Source organism: Arvicanthis niloticus, chromosome 6, assembly GCF_011762505.2.
Source record: "Arvicanthis niloticus isolate mArvNil1 chromosome 6, mArvNil1.pat.X, whole genome shotgun sequence".
Taxonomy (NCBI): domain Eukaryota; kingdom Metazoa; phylum Chordata; class Mammalia; order Rodentia; family Muridae; genus Arvicanthis; species Arvicanthis niloticus.
The window spans coordinates 105,356,768-105,376,082 of NC_047663.1; the positions used below are offsets into that span (position 1 = coordinate 105,356,768).

General features: G+C 46.4%; 1 protein-coding gene across 9 annotated transcripts in view; it reads right to left on the reverse strand.

Annotated features, from left to right (window-relative positions):
- The window catches only part of Cacna1b (calcium voltage-gated channel subunit alpha1 B), a 175,966-nt gene that overhangs the window by 33,712 nt on the left and 122,939 nt on the right, over positions 1-19,315 (reverse strand). For all 9 annotated transcript variants that reach the window (XM_076937505.1, XM_076937503.1, XM_076937500.1 and 6 more), the window contains 9 exons: positions 17,990-18,086; positions 16,469-16,629; positions 14,650-14,787; positions 13,991-14,192; positions 13,569-13,733; positions 12,440-12,550; positions 11,713-11,796; positions 1,457-1,573; positions 1,024-1,089 (listed from right to left, as the gene is read on the reverse strand). In XM_076937505.1, the coding sequence (XP_076793620.1) occupies positions 1,024-1,089; positions 1,457-1,573; positions 11,713-11,796; positions 12,440-12,550; positions 13,569-13,733; positions 13,991-14,192; positions 14,650-14,787; positions 16,469-16,629; positions 17,990-18,086 (1,141 nt within the window). The remainder of the gene's footprint in view (positions 1-1,023; positions 1,090-1,456; positions 1,574-11,712; positions 11,797-12,439; positions 12,551-13,568; positions 13,734-13,990; positions 14,193-14,649; positions 14,788-16,468; positions 16,630-17,989; positions 18,087-19,315) is intronic.

Sequence of the window (19,315 nt, forward strand, 5' to 3'; positions counted from 1 at the left end):
CCATTTGGGATTCTGAGGCTGCCCACGGAAGCAAGTCCGAGCAACCAGGACAAATGGGGCTTGGGTTCTGCTTTGAATGAGAAAGTGCCGTTCAGGTCACTTGCTAACGCAAAACTGTAAGTAGGTTGGTAATGGCTCAGGAAGTGTTCTTTGGAATCTCTGGGACAAACGGCACAATAGTCTTCTGGGCAATCTGATAGGTTGTTTTCAGGGTGAGAAATGCAGATGAGTCAAGAGCCATGCTGAGTTTAATACCCAAACTGTAACTGAAAGTCTATAAACTATCATATTTCCACAAAGAACAGGAAAACACAGACCACTGAATATCCATTGACAAAAGCAACATAAAACATGCATCTTCATTTTAAGTAGCCCCAGATCTCAGAAAACTCCAATCCAAAATGAGTTTTAGAACTCAGCTCAAGACTTCGGCACCTCCCATCACAAATCAATACCCAACCCTCTCCCATCTACACTGTGAGGAAGTGGCCAAGATTTGCAGCTAAGCTGCTGATTTACATCTTTTGAATGTTCTTTCCCCCAAAAGAATTAGTACAATGTTCTCTGGAAAAATTTTAAAAAAAAAATGTAAGTTATTGTCAAGTTCAATGATCTGTGGGATTCTGCTTACACACTGTGAAGAATTTTGTCAGAAACGTCTGGCCTGAAAAGGATGTTGGCTGCAGACAACACAAGGGCCATCAGTCAGATGTCAATCTAAAATAAGTGTGCGCCTCAGCACCCTAAGCCCTGCTGGACCTCACTTTCAAAAACACCAAAACGCAGCTTCCCAGAGAAATGGGACTGGGCAGAAGGAGATGCTGAGCCCCCACTGTGCTGCCTTGGTCTTCTCTGCCCTCAAGCAGTGCTTCCGAGGGTTAGTTCACTTGGCGTTTATACCATGTCTGCTTCACAGTTAATGATAACTTTATCGTATCACAATCACTTAATGACAGTGACCCATACCCTTCACCCAGCGACAGGAGACCTGTGTCCAATCCAGTCTGGGCAGGTGGCACCCACCTGCATGCCGATGATGGCGTAGATAAAGAACAGCATGGCGATGAGGAGGCACACGTAGGGCAGCGCCTGCAGACACATGAGCACATCAGTTCCAGGGCATCCCTGAGGCAGCACACACCTCAGCCTGGTCCAACTCCACCCACTGACCACTGAGTCCTGCCAGCATCGAATGGCCTTGTCTGTTTAATCTGTGACTCAAGAGCATAAGCCTAGCTCAGAGCTGTATGGGCATTAGCAAAACAACCTGCTACTAACACACAATGTCTTAGAAAACTGCACCAGGATAAACAGATGCCATAGAGGCACACATGAACTGCCCTGACTCAGCCTTCCAGAGGAAGGTCCACTCTGGGTGGAAGAGAGGAAGCATGGTAAAGGATAAGAAAGCCTCCTCAAAGGGAGTTATCCAGGCCCCATAGAAACCCTGCTTTACCTTAAAGGACTGGACAAACGTCCAGAGCAGGATGCGAATGGTGTAGCCCTGGCGAAGCAGCTTGATCAGCCGTGCTGCCCGGAAGAGACGGAGGAAGCTCAGATTGATGAAGTTGTTCTGCAAAGAAGAAGCACTGTTTTCACATCTTTTGTATCTCTCTCAAAAAGTGCAGGCAGGCTGCTTCCATCCTACAACCCCTCCTCAAGTCCCTGTGACCCCTAAGAAATGTATTAAGAGAATAAAAATAAAGCCATTGCTTTAGTCTAAGCAGCAGCTGGCCGCCAGAAAACCTTCCCAAAGAAAAGTGTATCACTATAAGTCACTTCTCATGAAGCAAGTCGGAGAAAAGTCCCTTCATACTAGGGCCATTCCCCAACAGTAAGGGACATAAAGAAACTCATCCCTTCTGTCAGGTAGTGCTGGAAGATCACCTATGAGTCTCCAATACTGGTAGTCTCTCCTAGAACATTACCCAACTGACCAGATACTCCCCAGAGGGCATTCCTGAAGTGGCCCCTTCCTAAGCTTACCAGCCAATCTTCCTTGCTGGGCTCAATCAGCAAAGGCCTTGCCTGTCTGAGACACTGGCTGGCTTCTCTCGGACTTGACCAGTTATCAGCAAGCATTCTTATAAAGGGACATGTTCTAGAGAACCCAGGACATTTGGCATTGCTCCCTCAGTGAGGGGTTCAAAACCAAGCAAACAAAAAAAAATTAACATTAAATCCAAGACTCCAACAATTACCTGACCCTGGGCACCTTGAATTATTGGCAGGCCTTTTCAGGGTTCTGGATCTGGGGAGGTATCCATGCATTGCAATGGGTACCTGTGGAGTCAGGTGTTTTCTGCCTGTTTAGACCCCAGGTACCTACACTATCACCTGAAAGCAACTCCTTGCCAACTGGCATTTGTCAATATGCAAGCAGCTCAGGCTTATATACAATTGTGTTGTCAAGATTCAGTGACAAATAAAAAGGAAAGAGAACAGATGTGCTGAATGAAACCGCAGAGCTGGTCAGTGCATGCAGACAGAGGTAGGATGAGTCTGAGAAGACACTCCAGGGCTGCCCATCTTAGCAGAGCACACATTCAGCAAGGCTGGGTTTCATGCTTACTTCCAATGGATATGTCTGCCTTGTCTGTTGCTCCCACTCTTGGGGACAGCTATTTGTGGTTCTCAACCAGAATAACAGCATTTTTGCACTTTCTATGCAAGTAGTAGGTGTAGACACCTTGAATCAGGTGACTCTGGGCAGGATGTTGTAGCCCTCGAAACAATACATAGAAGGGTCTACAGACACAAAAGAGCCCAAACTATGTCCAAATCAGCAAGGGGGGCAAATATCACCACACTGAAAGATGGCCCAGCCTGTCAGATCCTAAATTGAAATGAGGACAGAGTCTCATTAATAGACATGGTGGCCAAAAACTACTGTCCACTAACACCAAGAGCCCTTTGGACAAGATGAGTAGACAGGGAGACAAGTACCTGCCCCTCTCTGAGCTTCTACTTTGAAACTATCTGTTCAGCTTTTTCTGAGGGACACGAAATTATAATAATATAATGCTTGCCCGCCTCAAAGAAGTCTGTACTAAGGTACCTGTCACAGAGAAGACTTCCTGAAGATTTGGAGGGAAACAAAGGCTTGCCTGTGGTCAAGGGAGGACAAAAGACAACAGGGATGGTGAGGAGATGTCTAGGTGAGCTGGGGAGTGTGAACCCAAGACTGAACCACAGTCATCTCTACGTTGTTAACACAGTTTCACACCTCTCTCCCAGGCTTTTCTCTCAGGAGCTCCGTAGTGCTCAGGACCGGACAAGGCAGCAATGGATAGGCAACCCTAGAGTGCTGTGAGCCTAGCACAGAGCAATGGGTTAGGCACCGCCATGCCAAGCGCATGCAGCATGGCAACAAGGGAACAGCTGTGCACACTGTGCTTTCACCTCTGGCTTGGTCATCTCACTGGTAGTGAGCACACATGTCCTGTTCTCCCAAGACCCACGGTTTCTGCTGCACAGGAAGTGACTCCACTAGCAGGATTGTCCTTGTTTCCACTTCACTAAGCCATGGGTAGTCTCACTGTAAGGATCACTGACCCTGGGGGACACTAGTCCCTAACACTTTTCCTCAGCTTCCTTGTTCACAACCTAGAGACACCAGAGGGATACATAGGGATAATTGGGGGTGGGGAGGGGATAAAAGTACACTAAGCATTGTAAGACACTCCCAACAAGGATGGCTGGACTGACTAAGGCCTGGAATCCAGCCCTACTATGGCCTCTAGTTAGTCACAAGACAGAGAGAACTTGTTCCTCAATGTCACCTGAGCATAAAGCCCAGACCTATGGAGACCTGCTGGTCAAACACCAGAGGATAAAATCTTGCAGCTCCAAACCAGCCACTCTTTTTCCTCCATTCTAAAGGGGACATATTTTGAGAGGAGGAGGAGAGGGAAAGAGACAGACATTAGGTGGTCATGTATGCTATGAAGAGGAAGATAAGGGACAGAAGGTGAAACCGTATGGCCTGGTTGGAGGCCATAAAGAAAACATGCCGTGGATGTTTCTGCAGGATCATGGTGACTCCTCAAAACTCAAGCTTCCAGTTTGTAATTCCAGTTATAAGACCCTACCTACATGAAGCATTCAGCCTCTGCAACAGAATTAATATCTGCCTATGTGGATGGACTTCCATAGTCTCAAGAGAAGTAAGCTGCTACCAAACTCTGGAAGAGGCCCTTGAGGTCCACAGGAGCCTAAGTAAGGCATGCTTGCAGGTCTATGCTATGCAAATAGACACGGATGGGACCCATGTGTTCTAATACACTAGGGCAGAGCCTCCTCCTGTTCAGGCCCTACACAAACTGTGCTGAATCATGGAATCCTAGTCTCCAAACCCTCCCTAAACCTTATTGCCTCAGCTCTGACACTCTTAGGAGGTCCTGTCTACAAAGGACGGCTGCTACTGGGGTGTGGTGGTTTGAAGATGTCCCCTGTAGGTTTTGGACATTGGAAAACCTAAACAGCAGCAGGATATTTGAACAGCCAGCAGTTAGGGCTGTTTGGGGAGGATGCGGAGGTGTGGCCTTGCTGGAGGAAGTATGTCACTAGGGGTGGGCTGTGAGGTTTCAAAGGGATTGCATCTCTTTGCCTTCATCCTATGGTTTGAAATGTGAGCTCTCAGCAGCTGCTCCAGCCCATCCCTGCCTGCCCGCCCACCTGCCTGCCATCATATTCCCTGCTATTATGGTGAGAAGCTCCTACCTCTTTGCAATGGTAAGTCCCAAATACATTTTTCCTTCTGTAAGTTGCCTTGATCATTTTGTTTTATCATAGCAATAGAAACCAAGATTAATGCATGGGGTCTCCACCAGAGCTCACCTTGGCAAGGCTCAGTGTTCTCTTTGTGTTAGCGAGATGGGGGCACAGCACAAGAGAGGTAAGTGTGTAACAGAAACCATAGATCCACAGGGTTGAGGATCAAACATATTCTACAAAAACTCAAATTTGACTGAGTTTCAGCAGAAAGATCTGCTCTAGGTACTGCCAAGTACCCCCACCTCCCAAAACCCCACTTTCTCTCCTCAGACAGATCAAAAGAGCATAGCAGAGGTCTTGAGGAAACTCTTGCTGCTTTAGAAAGTACACAAGGCCAGAGGTGAGTAAGCACAGCGAAATCTTGCTCATGCCTCCGAAGGCAGTAGGCAGAAACCCCGAAACAGGAGAGGAGGAGCCGGACAAGCAGAGAAAAGACACACGTAAGAACTTTAAAGTTGTGAAACCAACCGTTTCCTATAAGTGATGTTTTCATGGATGGGTATTTGCATATTATGTACAAATTGGGGTGGTTTGAGCAGCAGGCGCACAACATACAGACGGAGACATGGGTTTTCGCATTGTATGTTGGTTGGATGGCGTGAGTCAGCAGGTAGGTTAAGGTAAATCAAGAACAAAAAAACAAGAAACAAAAGAGAAGATGAGTCACCAACAGAAGCAGAAACTCGAGCTCTGAATATGTAACTAGAAAATGCAGGCTTTTGTTAAACCACAGAATTTTCTGAAAGTGTATCCATTCAAAGCATGTTTTTGAAATCTATAGGTTATGCAGACAGTGAGATCCATTTGCATTTTGTTTGTAATGCAAATCCAAAGATGAGTCACAGAAATTACTGTTATTATTTTTATTTCCAGGCAAAGAAATCAATGTCAGTTTTATGAATGCTCAGAGCCCTCTTCTAGACACCCCTGCAATATCTGCTGGTTTTTAAGTTGGAGAAGGAAACTGACACTCAAATTTTTGCCTAAGGAAAAAAGGGACACTTGCAAAGAAAATGCATAAAATGAAACACACGCACATATACACAGACACACACACACTCACACGTACACGCACACACACACACCACAGAATGCTGGTCAACAACACGACAGCTTTCTTTTCTTCCCATCTCCTCCAGGCACAGCCTGAACTCCAAGAGCAAGTTTTAGGAAACGCAGTGTTAGGAAACGCAGCTAAGTTTCCTAACACTTGGCCCCCAACCACAATGCTCCCAGCCTCCCAGCAGCCCTGCACTAAGTCTTATGATGCTTCAGACCATACAGATCAGAGGCTGCCACAGTTAGCCAAACAGCAGCACAGGCACAGAACAGAGGGCTATTTTTGCTTCTGCACCACAGGCCTCTCCCTGGAACAAAGCTCTATGGCGTGTTGTCAGCCAGTTTCTGGGCCTTGCCTGCACCCCTCTTTTTAGGTATTTTCAGTAATCAGCAGTCCAGGTCTCTCTAGGAAAGGAGGTGACCCCATGTGGAAAGCCCCCAACACTGTCCTTACAATTAGGATTCTGATGCTTGGATCACTTTATCTAGTAAATAAAGAATCCTGTTTTCAGGGAGGCAGTACACAGATAACAGAAAAGCAGCAAGTTGCCTCCTCAGAAACCACACTGGGACTAATACTTCAGCGTGAGATGCCCTGCCTTTCAGATTCTCTAAGACCAGGAACTAAAAAGACAGATTTTGCTTTTCTATTTAAATGCCAGGTTCAGTTTTTCTTCTTGCAATAATTACATCATTAGCACTGTGAAACCATGAAACATAACGTATATACAAACAAGTGTATTAATCCGAAGAAAAAAATAAATGCCCATGTGTTTGTAGTTCAGCCTAAAAACTATCGCCATCACTTTTGAATTCTTCCTGCTTCTCTTGCCAATATCTAGATGTGGTAGCAATCTTTAATTCTTACGATAACTGCTTGTCCTTACAGGTTTACCATACACTCTTACGATGCACTCATTTTGTGCTTGCCTACTCTTGGCCTTTGCAATGGTAGCTTGTGCAAACAGTTCAACTTGTTCAAACATGTCTCTAATAATGAGTAGCATCCACACTGATGTGGGTATAGCGTATGCACCTGCACCACTGTCTTCTCAGGGTTATTAATACACCCCAACAGCTTACACATTCCACGGGTGACGGCATATATCTGTGTTACTATAGCATCTGTATGAAGAGTTAAGCTGAAGATGTGCATATTGACAACTTTTTGGCTTCTATAAAGTTTTCCAAATAGGTTATACAGTTGACAACTGTGTGAGTTTTGGATGGTCTGTGTCCGTCAACCCTGAGCATTAGAATGTCTAGTGGTTGACAGGCCAGCTGGGATGACATGGCAGCTCAATGTCTTCAGTTTGTACTTCTCTGATTACAAATCAGGTTGACTACCTTCTCCTATGCTAATTGGCCATAAATAGTTTTTAATTTGTAAACTGCCCATTTTGTTGTGCTTTTCTTCCTCACAGAACATCCTTGTTTCTTAGACCCTTCTATGACCCACTTCTGTAGCCTTGTAGGCTGGCTCCCATGCAGTTTATTTTATAAACAGTAAAGTTTAGTGCTATATTTAAAGAAGGAGGGAGGGAGAGAGGGGGAGATGGAGAGAGTGGAGGAGGGAGAGAGGAGGAAGAGGAGAGGGAGGGAAGAAGGAGAAGAGGGAGGGGAAGGAGGAGAAAGAGAATGGAGGAAGGAAGGAAGGAGGAGAGGGAGGGGAGAAGGAAAAGGAGAGGAGAGAAGGAGGGGAGGGAGGGAAGAGGGGTGTGTGAGGGACACTGACTCTGGCCATCTAACACACCGGTATCTGAGTATCGCGGCTGCTCCATGGATCACAGTGAGCCACATCACTGCTTCTATACAGAAGACAGTACTGAGTCTAGGTTCCTAATTCTTTCCACTGATTACCACACTAATTTTGATCTAACTAATCTGCATGCTCTTAATTATCTGTTTAACATCAGTCCTCAATACTGATAGGGACAGATCATGCCAGGTTACACAGCCATGCCTGTTCATCTTCCTAAGGGCTTCTGCACTTCATTGTACATTCTAGAGCAGTGTGACATTTTTTTAAACAAATAAAAAAACACTGATATTTTTATTGTTTTGACTAAACTTGCTCTTAGTTTGGGGGAAATCAATAACTATGATACCAGTTAGCATTATATATAGCTCCATTTATGTAAGTGGTCTACATTACCTTTCACTATAGCTTAGTGATTTTTAAATATAAAGATTATGTTTTATAAAGGTCATGGCCAAAATGATTGTCCTTGCAATGAAATGTAACTGACAAACGTTATTATGGAGTAACTAACAACTACTTAGATTATTCTAGGATCTGTCCATAATAATATCATCTGTGCATAATCACAGTTTTGCTTGTTTATTGTCTAATCCTTACGTATTTTATTATTTTTCTTGTCTTACTCTTTCAGTAAATACTGAATGTCTAGCAAGTGTTAAGCACTATTCTAGATACTAGGAACACTGCGGGTTCCATGTTCCTGAGCTGACATTCACCACTGAAGCTGGGTGCTGGAGAGAAATACCTTAGCATTGTCTCTCTCTGACCCTGAAGGGTCTTCTTCCCAGACTTCACTATTGCATTAGGTTTGCATGGGAGCCCCTTCTGGGTCAGAACAGGCCTTTCAATTGTTTGCTTTTCTCCCTACAGCCCCAGGTTAGATGTGCATGTAAGAAGCCATCAAATGATCTGTGACTCAGTGTAGCTCTAAAGGTACAGAGGCTGGCAACGGGTTTTTGAAAGTGTCTCAGAACATCCATGGCCCTGCAATGTGTTCAAGTGCATTTCTCTTAGCATGGGGCTCCCGAATGAAAATATCTTGAGGTATGAATAGATAATTTCTCTAAAAGAGAGTTTTCCCTTCTTTTTTATTATTTATTCTTTGATAGTTTAATATAGATGTATAAAGAATTTCAGTCATTTTACCCTCTTTCTCTCCTCCCCTCTCCTTAGTGTCTCTCCTACTTCCAGGTCTTTTTTGTGCATATGACCTGCTAAATTTGATTAGGGGTGCTTGGATAAGCATAGATAAAAGGTTATTTAGTAGGACATGGGGTACTTTGCAATGGCTACATCACTAAAGAAAATGGCACCTTTCCCAGCAACAGTTACTGACCAATAGTCCCTCAGGGATGGGTAGGGCCTCATGAGTTTCTCTCCAATCTCTGATGAAATGTTTAACAGTTCAGTGTTGTGCCCAGGGGTAACCACATCACACAGGGTTTCGTGTGTCTGAGTGTTCATGTGTGTATGGGTTTGCAAGTGTATATTTGCATATTCATGTGAAGGCCAAAGGTTAACCTTCAGATCTCAGTCTCATTACTTTGTTGGGTTGGGTTTTTTTTTTCTCAGATAGTGTCAACATCACACTGACCAGAATCTGTAGAACATCATCCCAAAGCAAGCAAAGGAAATACACAGAAGACAGTGGCCCAAAGATGACCTACTGGGGGACCAAATACATCACCCAGAAGAAAGAAAGAAAGAAAGAAAGAAAGAAAGAAAGAAAGAAAGAAAGAAAGAAAGAAAGAAAGAGAAGGAGAGGGAGAGGGAGAGGGAGAGGGAGAGGGAGAGGGAGAGGGAGAGGGAGAGGGAGAGGGAGAGGGAGAGGGAGAGGGAGAGGGAGAGGGAGAGGGAGAGGGAGAGGGAGAGGGAGAGGGAGAGGGAGAGGGAGAGGGAGAGGGAGAGGGAGAGGGAGAGGGAGAGGGAGAGGGAGAGGGAGAGAGAGAGAGAGAGAGAGAGAGAAAAAGGAAGGAAGGAAGAAGGAAAGAAAGAACGAACCAGCGAGATGTAGCCGCAGCGCTGGACATGTACTTTATGGAAATGGGTGCTCAACACCAAGTTCACCAGCGCCCCACGGAGGGGCCTGGCGCTCTCGGCAGCTCTTCAGGAATGCAGAGCCGACTCTGTGTTCATCTTCTCTAAACTTTGGGGTCATCATAGGCCCCGTTCCAAAGCTGGGGAAATTACACAGGGAACACCCAAGGCTATGGCAGTCACATGATTGAAATGGGGGCTTTCTCATGCCAAAAGACCAGTATTGCCATGCACAAATTTCCCATATTGGCCAGTGTGCCTGACCCTAACTATTGTGAAAGGCAGAGCTGCAGCTACGATGGACAAGAGAGAAGTCTGCCTGGGACTTGGAGCTCCCAAGGCTGTTCCCGATGCCGCGGCCAGTCTTAAACTGTGACTGGATTACCAGCCTAACAAGAGGTAGACAAGGGAACAGCAAACAGGAGAAGTCCAGGGTAAGAATGTGGACGGCCTCATCAGGCCGGAAAGTAGAGCAGTAGAGGCTTAGCCATTTGTCTGGGACTCTAGAAATGAGTGAAGAGACACAATTATGACATAAGGTCAGCTTGAACTAACACACCAGAGCTCCAGTCTGTCTCTCAAAGACCCAGAAGGTAATCTCTGAAGATGCGCCACACAGCCAATGTGAGCTCTGAGTAGAGTAGGGCCAGGTAAGAGCCTGCACTCCACTGTGCTCCTGTGACACTAGCACCAGTGGTATCCCTAGCTCAACAACAACAAATGCAACCAGAGGCCACTTCACCTCCACACATGCACTCGGGACAGCCGGGGCTGCAGACTGGCCCCTGGTACAGGCCTTTGCCTCACAGAGTGCAGGGGTGAGATCCCACCATTTCCATTCACTGCAGAGACCCCTCTGATGGGAAGCCTGGCCCATCTCAAAGGTGCCTGAGGATAACTCAAATCCTCCTTTCCTACTTGGCTCAAAATAGCATTTCTTATCCTTCTCCTACCATAACTGTTCCCTAGTCTTTACCTACATTTTCTTATTAAGAAGAAACTTTTATATGAATATCCATTTCAGTAGCTGCTCCTAGAGATGAGATTTTTTTTATGTTTACAAGTTAATATGCTATACTGAAAAATGGTGCTTTATGATTCCAACTCTGAAATCTGCTGAGTTTAATGTCCCCATATAGGACAAGTTTTAAATATTATCCACATGTATTTTTGGTTTTAGTTTTTTGTTTTGTTTGGTTGTTGTTGGGTTTTTGAGGGGTGTTTTTTGAGACAGGGTTTTTCTGTGTAGTTCTTTCTGTCCTCAAACTCACTCTGTGGAACAGCCTGGTCTTGAACTCAGAGATCTGCCCGCCTCTGCCTCCCAAGTGCTGTGATTAAAGGCGTGCACCATCACACCCAGGGTTATCATATGTTTAATGGAAGGATCTCTAAATAGAAAAGTAGAGACTTAATAATATACATTCTTGCTGGATTACAAATTCTTCCTGGGTTTGGCTTATATACTCTTGATGCCAAGTTGTTAAATACATCCAACACACACGCCCGTGTGCACATGCACACATGCACGCACACATGCACGCACACATGCACGCACACATGCACACACACATCTTAGATTCCTATGTTCTTGGTCAGCTGTTACCATGAAGCTCCAGAAGATTCTTAAGCTACCAACTTGAAACCTCTAAGAACCACCTTAAAAAAGATTTATTTTATGCGTATGAATGCTTTGTCTGCATGTATGGCTGTGTGCCACTTGCATGTCTTGTATCCAAGGAAATAAGAAGAGGTTGTCAGATCCCCTGCATTTAGGGTTACAGATGGTTGTGAGCCTCCAAGTGGCTACTGGGAATTGAATCAGGTTCTAACCAAGAGTAGTCAGTGCTCTTAACTACTGAACCATCTCTCCAACCCCAAAACTATATTCTTATCCAAGAAGAGCAACTATTGACCCAACACCCAGTCATCCAGCTCCATCTCTGGAGACCAGCAGTAACAGCAACTCAAGGGGCTCATGATAAGGCAGTTACAGTGGGACCTGGGGAAACACTCAGGGGACAACCCTCTAGAAGGAAGCCACTTTGGACCCTGCATAGGGGACAGGAAATGCTACTTACCGCAATCTCTGTTACTAAAATATCAGTAATACTTCCCAAAACGGTGACAAAGTCAAAGACATTCCAGGCATCTCTGAAGTAGTTCTAGAGAAAAAGAGGGCGGTCAGTGCTGATGGCAAAGGCTTACCCAGGCAAGGAGCTGAGGGTCGTGGTCAAGGGTGATAGATGCTTAACATAAGGCCAATGACAAGCAGATGTCACAACAGGCATGCGAATTCTTCCAGACTGGGTAAAGGCATAACTGAGGGTAAAGGTCCAGAAAGGAGAGTCTCAGGCTTGCAAGCCTCCCAGTTCAGGACAGGGCAAGATTCAAAGCAATTGAGTGCAAAGAAGCTACAGGTGCTACAGTACTACACAAGTGCTACAGAGGCCATCGAAAATGGGGAAGGATGCTAGAATGCAGCCCATCAAAAATCAAAGAGCGAGCTGAGGCCCATACCAGCACCCCAAAGAGCGAGCTGAGGCCCATACCAACACCCCAAAGAGCAAGCTGAGGCACATACCAGCACCCCAAAGAGCAAGCTGAGGCACATACCAGCACCCCAAAGAGCGAGCTGAGGCACATACCAACACCCCAAAGAGCAAGCTGAGGCCCATACCAACACCCCAAAGAGCAAGCTGAGGCCCATACCAATACCCCAAAGAGCGAGCTGAGGCCCATACCAACACCCCAAAGAGCGAGCTGAGGCACATACCAGCACCCCAAAGAGCGAGCTGAGGCACATACCAGCACCCCAAAGGCGATGATCTTCAATATGCATTCCATAGAGAACATGGACGTGAAGACGATGTTCAGGCACTTCAGCATCAGCTCGTACTCATAGGGCGCATCGTAGAACTGCCAGAGAGAGAAGGGCTGAGGGCTGCAGACACACCAGCCCCAGGACCCAACCGGAAGCAACGTAATATCCACGCAGGCCCACAGTTTGGTTAGAGAGGAGATTCTCGGGTGTGCTGAGCTGCCTGCGAGCTGTGCAGAGCTCTTCAGCTACAGCCTTTGGGAGTCATCACCTATGTTGAGGTAAGGTTTTTGGTGATACAGCCACATTTGCTCTGTCCCTGTTCCTGCAAGGAACCCCTCACTCATAATCCTATAGGTAACCCCAATAAAAATGTATTGGTTTATTGGTTCACTTAGTTGGACTTTGGCAGACATGTTACTTGGTTTGTTATGGGTTCCCTATCTGGAGTTAATAGGAGGATGGGGAGGGGAGGAGAGGAGAGGAGAGAAGGGAGAGAGAGAGGAAGAGAGGGAGAGGGAGAGGGAGAGGGAGAGGGAGAGGGAGAGAGAGAGAGAGAGAGAGAGAGAGGAAGGAAGAGAGAGAATATCTGAATGTGTATCTGTGTGTGACAGTGTGTGTGTCTGTGTATATCTGCATGTGTCTGTCTGTGTGAATGTGTGTGTATATCTGTGTGTGTGACAGTGTGTGTCTGTATATCTGTATGTGTCTGTGTCTGTGTGTGTGAATGTGTGTGTATATCTGTGTGTGTGACAGTGTGTGTCTGTATATCTGCATGTGTCTGTGTGACTGTGTGTGTGTATATCTGTGTGTGTGACAGTGTGTGTGTCTGTGTATATCTGCATGTATCTGTGTGTGTATATGTGTCCGTGTATTATCTGCATGTGTGTGTGTATCTGCACGTGTCTGTGTGTGTATATGTGTCCATGTATATCTGCATATGTGTGTGTATATATATCTGTGTGTGACAGTGTGTATGTCCGTGTATATCTGTGTGTGTGTGTGTGTGTGTGTGTGTGTGTGTGTGTGTGTGTGTGTCAGCATGTCTACCCTGGCTCCTCAGAAAACCTCTCACACACAACAACCCCTGGCAAGTACATGGTGGGCCTCACATACCTTCATCATCAGCACCACTGTGTTGAGGGCTATCATGGCCATGATGAAGTACTCAAAGGGTGGAGAGACCACAAATGTCCACGTCTTATACTGGAACGACTGCTTGTTTTGAGGCATGTAGCGTGTCAGGGGCTTGGCGCTGATGGCAAAGTCGATGCAAGCCCTCTGTAGGGAGAAAAGGGAGCCATAAACTCAAACGTTGCCCACTATAACTGGAACGTCCTCACCACACCCTTCAGGGAGCCCAGAGAAGAGAAGGCAGTAGAGGCAGCTAAGCTCCCTCCAAATAGACCCAGCTGATCTGCAGTCTCTATTTGCAGAGAAAAAGAGGTCCTGCCTATGCCAGCCACAAGCCATGTCCAGAAGACTGATATCTTGCTCAGAGTGCTCACGTCCCAGGATCCCACAGAACATCAGCCTACCTCATTCTTTTCCAGGCTGCATTCAGACATCACCTTGTCCCCCTGTTCCTGGAAGGTGATAATGATCAAGGCCACAAAGATGTTGACAAAGAAAAAAGGGAAGACCACAAAGTAGACCACATAGAAAATGGAAAGCTCCATCCGAAACCCGGGGCTTGGCCCCTGCTCCTCATAGGTGGCGTCCACAGAGTGTTTCAGCACCCTAAGTAAGGAGAGAGCGGACTTCAGCAGAGCTTCCAAGGGAGCTTGGGTCTGCACCTCTGGGACAGGACTCAGATTTGCATGGAAGAAATGGAACTCAGGGCTGTACTTCAGGAGCACCATACATCTCTGGAGCTCAAGGGGAAGGGTCTGCACTTCAGTGTCAGACCTCAGAGATAAGACGCAGGTTTGCATCTTGAGACTAGTGCTCTACCTCAGGGACTGAGTACCTAGGGACAGGGCCCCTCATAGAAAGGGCTTGAGTCGTACTCCAGGAATGTGGTTCATTCTTCTATCTCAGGGATGAAACTCAGTTCTGCCTGCCAGGAGAGGGAACTGGGCTTTTATCTATACCACATCTGACCTCATCATGGGTTAAAAGTAGGGAAAGCCCGCAGACTGCCTTGGTGTACCCATGTCTATGTACCACTAGCTACCATGATTAGTTTGGCACTCACATGGGCCACCCCTCTCCTGTGGACACCGTGAACAGCGTCAACAAGGCCCAGAGCACATTGTCATAGTGGAAGTCATATTTCTTCCACTGCCTTGGCTGGGCTTCTACTTCTTCCTTCTCATAATCCAAATACTGACCCCTGGAGACAGGAAACAGCAGACAAAGATGGTAATCAGTTCAAATGCCCATGTATTTAAGTCAAATGGTTGCTGAAAATTCACCAAGACCACTGCATGGAGAAAGAGAAGTCTCCTTAGTGGTAGTGGTGAGACAGCTGTAACTCACCGACCGACTCACCACGCAGTCCATAAAATCAAGCTGCTCTGACCACCAAATCTTTATCATTGAGATGTATAAACTTCAGAACTAGCTGATTTCATTGTGCAATGACTTTTTTTATAATAAATTTTGATTAAGAGTAAAAAAAAAAAACAATGGACCGAAAATATAAACATTGGTATCAAATCTATATAAGTCTTTGAAGAAGACACATGGCTAATCTTTACTTGGGAATGGAGTCTTAGCTAGATACCAAAATCATGAATAACAAAAGTGGGGAAGGGAAGTGGACTTCAGCAAAATTAAAAACTTTTGCGTCTCAGAAAACACCATAAAAAAGGTAAGAGAGGGCTGGTGAGCTGGTTTACTGGGTAAAAGTAGACACTGTCAAGACAGTAACCTGACTTCAATCCCTAAGTTATGTGTGAGTGAAGGAGAGAACCAACTCCCACAAGCTGTCCTCTGACCCGTGCAGGCGTAGGACGGCAGGTACCACCAAGCCCCAATAAATATAGTAAGTCATTTTTAAAATAAGAGTGCTCTTGGTGTAACAGCGGTACACGCCTTCAACCCAGCACTCAGGAAGCTGAGATGGGGTAATGAGTACTGTCTCAGGTCTTGTCTGGAGAGAGGGGGAAGAAACTGAAACTGAAAAGACAATCCAAACAATCGGAGAAACTATTGTTAATCTTTTGTATTTAAAACAGGTAAATGCAAGTAAAATCAATACCAAAAGACAAGCTAATTTTTAAAATGGATCAAATATCTGAACAGACATTTCTTTTGAAGACCAACTATTCCATGAAAAATGTTCAAAATCATCAGTTATCAGAAGAAAAAAAAAAAAAAACCACATCAGAAGCACATTGAAGTATCACTTCATTCCTAGGATAAATGTAACTAAATAAAAGCAATCAGGGCAGGCAAGATGGCTCAGCAGGTCATGGTGCTTGTTGCAAAGTCTGACCACCTCAGTTCAATCCCTGGGACCTAAATGGTGGAAGAAGGGACGTGCCCTATGATTGCACTGGCTGTGTCACGTGAGCACTGCCACCACCTTACATGCATACACACACACACACACACACACACACACACACGTACGCATGCACGCACACACACACACACACACACACACACACGTACGCATGCACGCACACATAAATAAATAAAAGCAATGACAATAATAAGCATTGGTAAGGATGTAGAGAAATTAGCACTCTTGGAAATGCAGAAGGGCTGGCTCAGGCACTATGATTACCATCTGGCATCTCCTCCAATAGTAAAGCAGTTACCATATTACTCAGGAGTTCTGCCTTTAGGTATACATCCAAGAGAAATTGAAACACACACCTACCAAAACAACAACTTGTGCAAAAGTGTTGATGGCCACACTAATTGCGATAACCGAAAGGCAGAAACAAGCCAAATACCAGCTGTCAGGTAAAATGTGGCACATTACAGAGCTGGTGTTAAGCCATCGGAAGGAATTAGGCATGCACATCACATAAAAGCTTCACACTGGTTAAGCCTCAGTTTACCGGCAGTCCCTCTCCAGCTCCTTGGATTCATCAGTGCAATAAAAGAACTTCCCTTTGAAGAGCTGGACCGCAATGACGGCAAAGATGAACATGAAGAGCATGTAGACAATCAGGATGTTCAGGACGTTCTTCAGGGAGTTCACCACACAGTCAAACACAGCCTGCATGAAGGAGAGAACAGAGCCATGTAAGAGTGCGCCCACACAGGAGAGGACATAGTGGAACCGGGTGGTCATTAGGGTGAGCTAGGTCACTGAGGGAGGGAAGGAGATGGGGGTTAGCTAGGAAAGGGGATGGAGGGGATCAAAATAGAGAACAGGACAGTGACTGGCTCAGAACCTCAGAAACACAGAGGCCCAGACTCCAAGAAGCATTCAAGAACCCCTTAAGGCTCTCAAGCCTATGGCCACAGAAGGCACTACTGCTAGCTACCTTAACAGCTGTCATTCTCACAGGAAGGGAGTGACATCCTGGCTTTTATCAGTGGGATGGAGGCACCAGACCTGCCACCTGGATGCCCAATAAAACTGGCCTAGCAGTAGGCTGGAGCCAGGCCACAGGAAGGAGGCAGAGCACCCAGGCCTGCACACAGGACATGCACTAACCTTGTGCACCATCCCTGCTTTGTCCCTGGCCAGCAATAACATTGATAAAGGGGAGAACTAAAGCTGTAAACAATGGACTGTGTCCCGGAAGACTACAGGGCAGAGAATTCGAATGTGTTCTGGGATCTAGATGTGACTGAAGATCCTCTCCCCTGGACCCTGAGCTGATCTGCCTCTCCAGCTTCCTTGATGACACACAGCATTCTCCAAGAGATCACTGGTTAGCATGCTCTCAATGCTGCCAGCTGCCTGGGCCAAAGAAGTTTCAGGCCCATCCATGCTCTGTGTGTGTGTGTGTGTGTGTGTGTGTGTGTGTGTGTGTGTGTGTGTGTGTGGTGTGTGTTTCTGATGCCTCAAATACAGATTGTGCCTTGGCCCAGAGACTCCCTGACACCTTTCCAGTTCTCCTCCCCACGTATCACTTCACACACACAACTAAGCCACTCTCCCTTACACTTTGACTAGTGTCTCTGAGGTTTAAATGTCCAAGCTGTTGAAAATCTACTGCCTATGTTTTAAAGAGCTAAAGGAGTATAAACACAGAAAGCATTTGTTCTGGCCCAAGCTAATCATCAAATTGGATTTACACTGCACTTCCTTCACCCAGAAACTCAGCAGTACCTACTCTCTTTTACTGAGCCCAGGAGTTGCTTTCTGGAATCTCTGATTCCTAGCATCTACCCCTACATCCTGTGTCCTCTGTTCTTCCCTGTCCTGCCACAGTATCCCACCTGGTGCTAGTGGCTAAGGAAGAGGGTCCTCTGCTGGGAACATACCTCCTTGGAAAAGGGTCTTAGATTTGAGCGAGATTTGTCTCCTCATACAGGTGAACAATCTGTGAAGACACATGCAACCCACCCACACCATGTACCCACTTGTACGGCATACTCCTTAATCCCCAACTCCAGACTCCAACCTTGAGCTTAGGCAGCCGCTTGATGGTCTTGAGGGGCCTCAGGACACGCAGGACTCTCAGAGACTTGATGGTATTGATGTCTTTCCCTTTGGATCCTCTAGAAGGGAGAAGTGGCTGATGTCGGTGGGCAGAGGGCTGGCTCTTGGTCTGTCTAGTAAGGCCCTGTGCATTTTGTCTTGGGCCCCCAGATAGAGGGCTCAGTGGGGGAGTCTTCCCAAGGCTGCCTGAGAACAGGGCTAGGGCCACTGCCAGACCAGAGCAGCACAGCTGGTGACCAGGGAGGCTGATTTCTCAAGTGGGAAGGCCTATGCTCTTGGCTGTAATGGCTACTTCCACCTGCCCAGGGTTCCTGACAGACACTGCCAAACCAGAAGAGTAGGGTTCTGTGAGCCTACCTATTCTGCCAGAACTTTATCGAGCACTAGAGGGGCCACTGACACTGCTCGTCACTACGGGAATTTCATTAGCTCCACAGGCCGCCTGAATGACATCAGCTACAGAATACCCCTCAAGTGACCCAAGGGGAAGTGGGGGACAGTAAGAAAGAGACATTCAAATACAGAGACAATGCTGGAGTCTGCAGTAGAGTAGGGGAGAGAGAGAGGAGGAAAGAAAGAAGAGAGGGGCCAAAGGGAAAGGAAAAGGGAGAGGCAAGGACTGAGAGAGGAGGGCAGAGAGGAGAAAAATGAGGGGGAAAGAATAGCTAGGGAAGATAGGAAGAAGAAGGACAGACAGACCCAGAGAAGCAGGCAGATACCAAGATGACCAAAAAAGGAGCAAGCAGGAGAACTCAGGTGGGGGAGACAGATAGGCAAAACTCCAGGTACCAGCTGCAAGCTCAAAAGTCCAGGATTAGAAAACCAGATCAAGAACTCCCTGAAAACCAGAGTGAACACAAATGCTGTCTCTGCCTGTTGGAGGTTAGGGGTGGGAAGAATCAGCAGAGGCCAGGCCTACAAGGCTAGAGAGGCTTCCTGAATACAGAGAGCCCTATCCTAGCCAGTTCAAACATGACTTCCCACCTAGATCCCTGAGCAAGTATGGCTAAGTCTGCCCCAAATGGCTTCCCTAAGACGCCAACAAAACTGTAGGGTAAATAGAAAGCAGCCGTATATCCCAGGCCTCCTCCACGGGAAAAGAAAGATATGGTCCCACACTTCCCTTTCCTCAGCCCCACATCTCAGAATCAGATCAAACTGTCCTTAAAGCGGGTCATGGTAATACAGCCTAGAATCTCAGGCTGATTCTAGGCTGTATTACCTAGGGAGACGAACTGCAAGTACAAGGTTATACTGGGCAGAGTTTGTTACAAAAACAACAAAACCT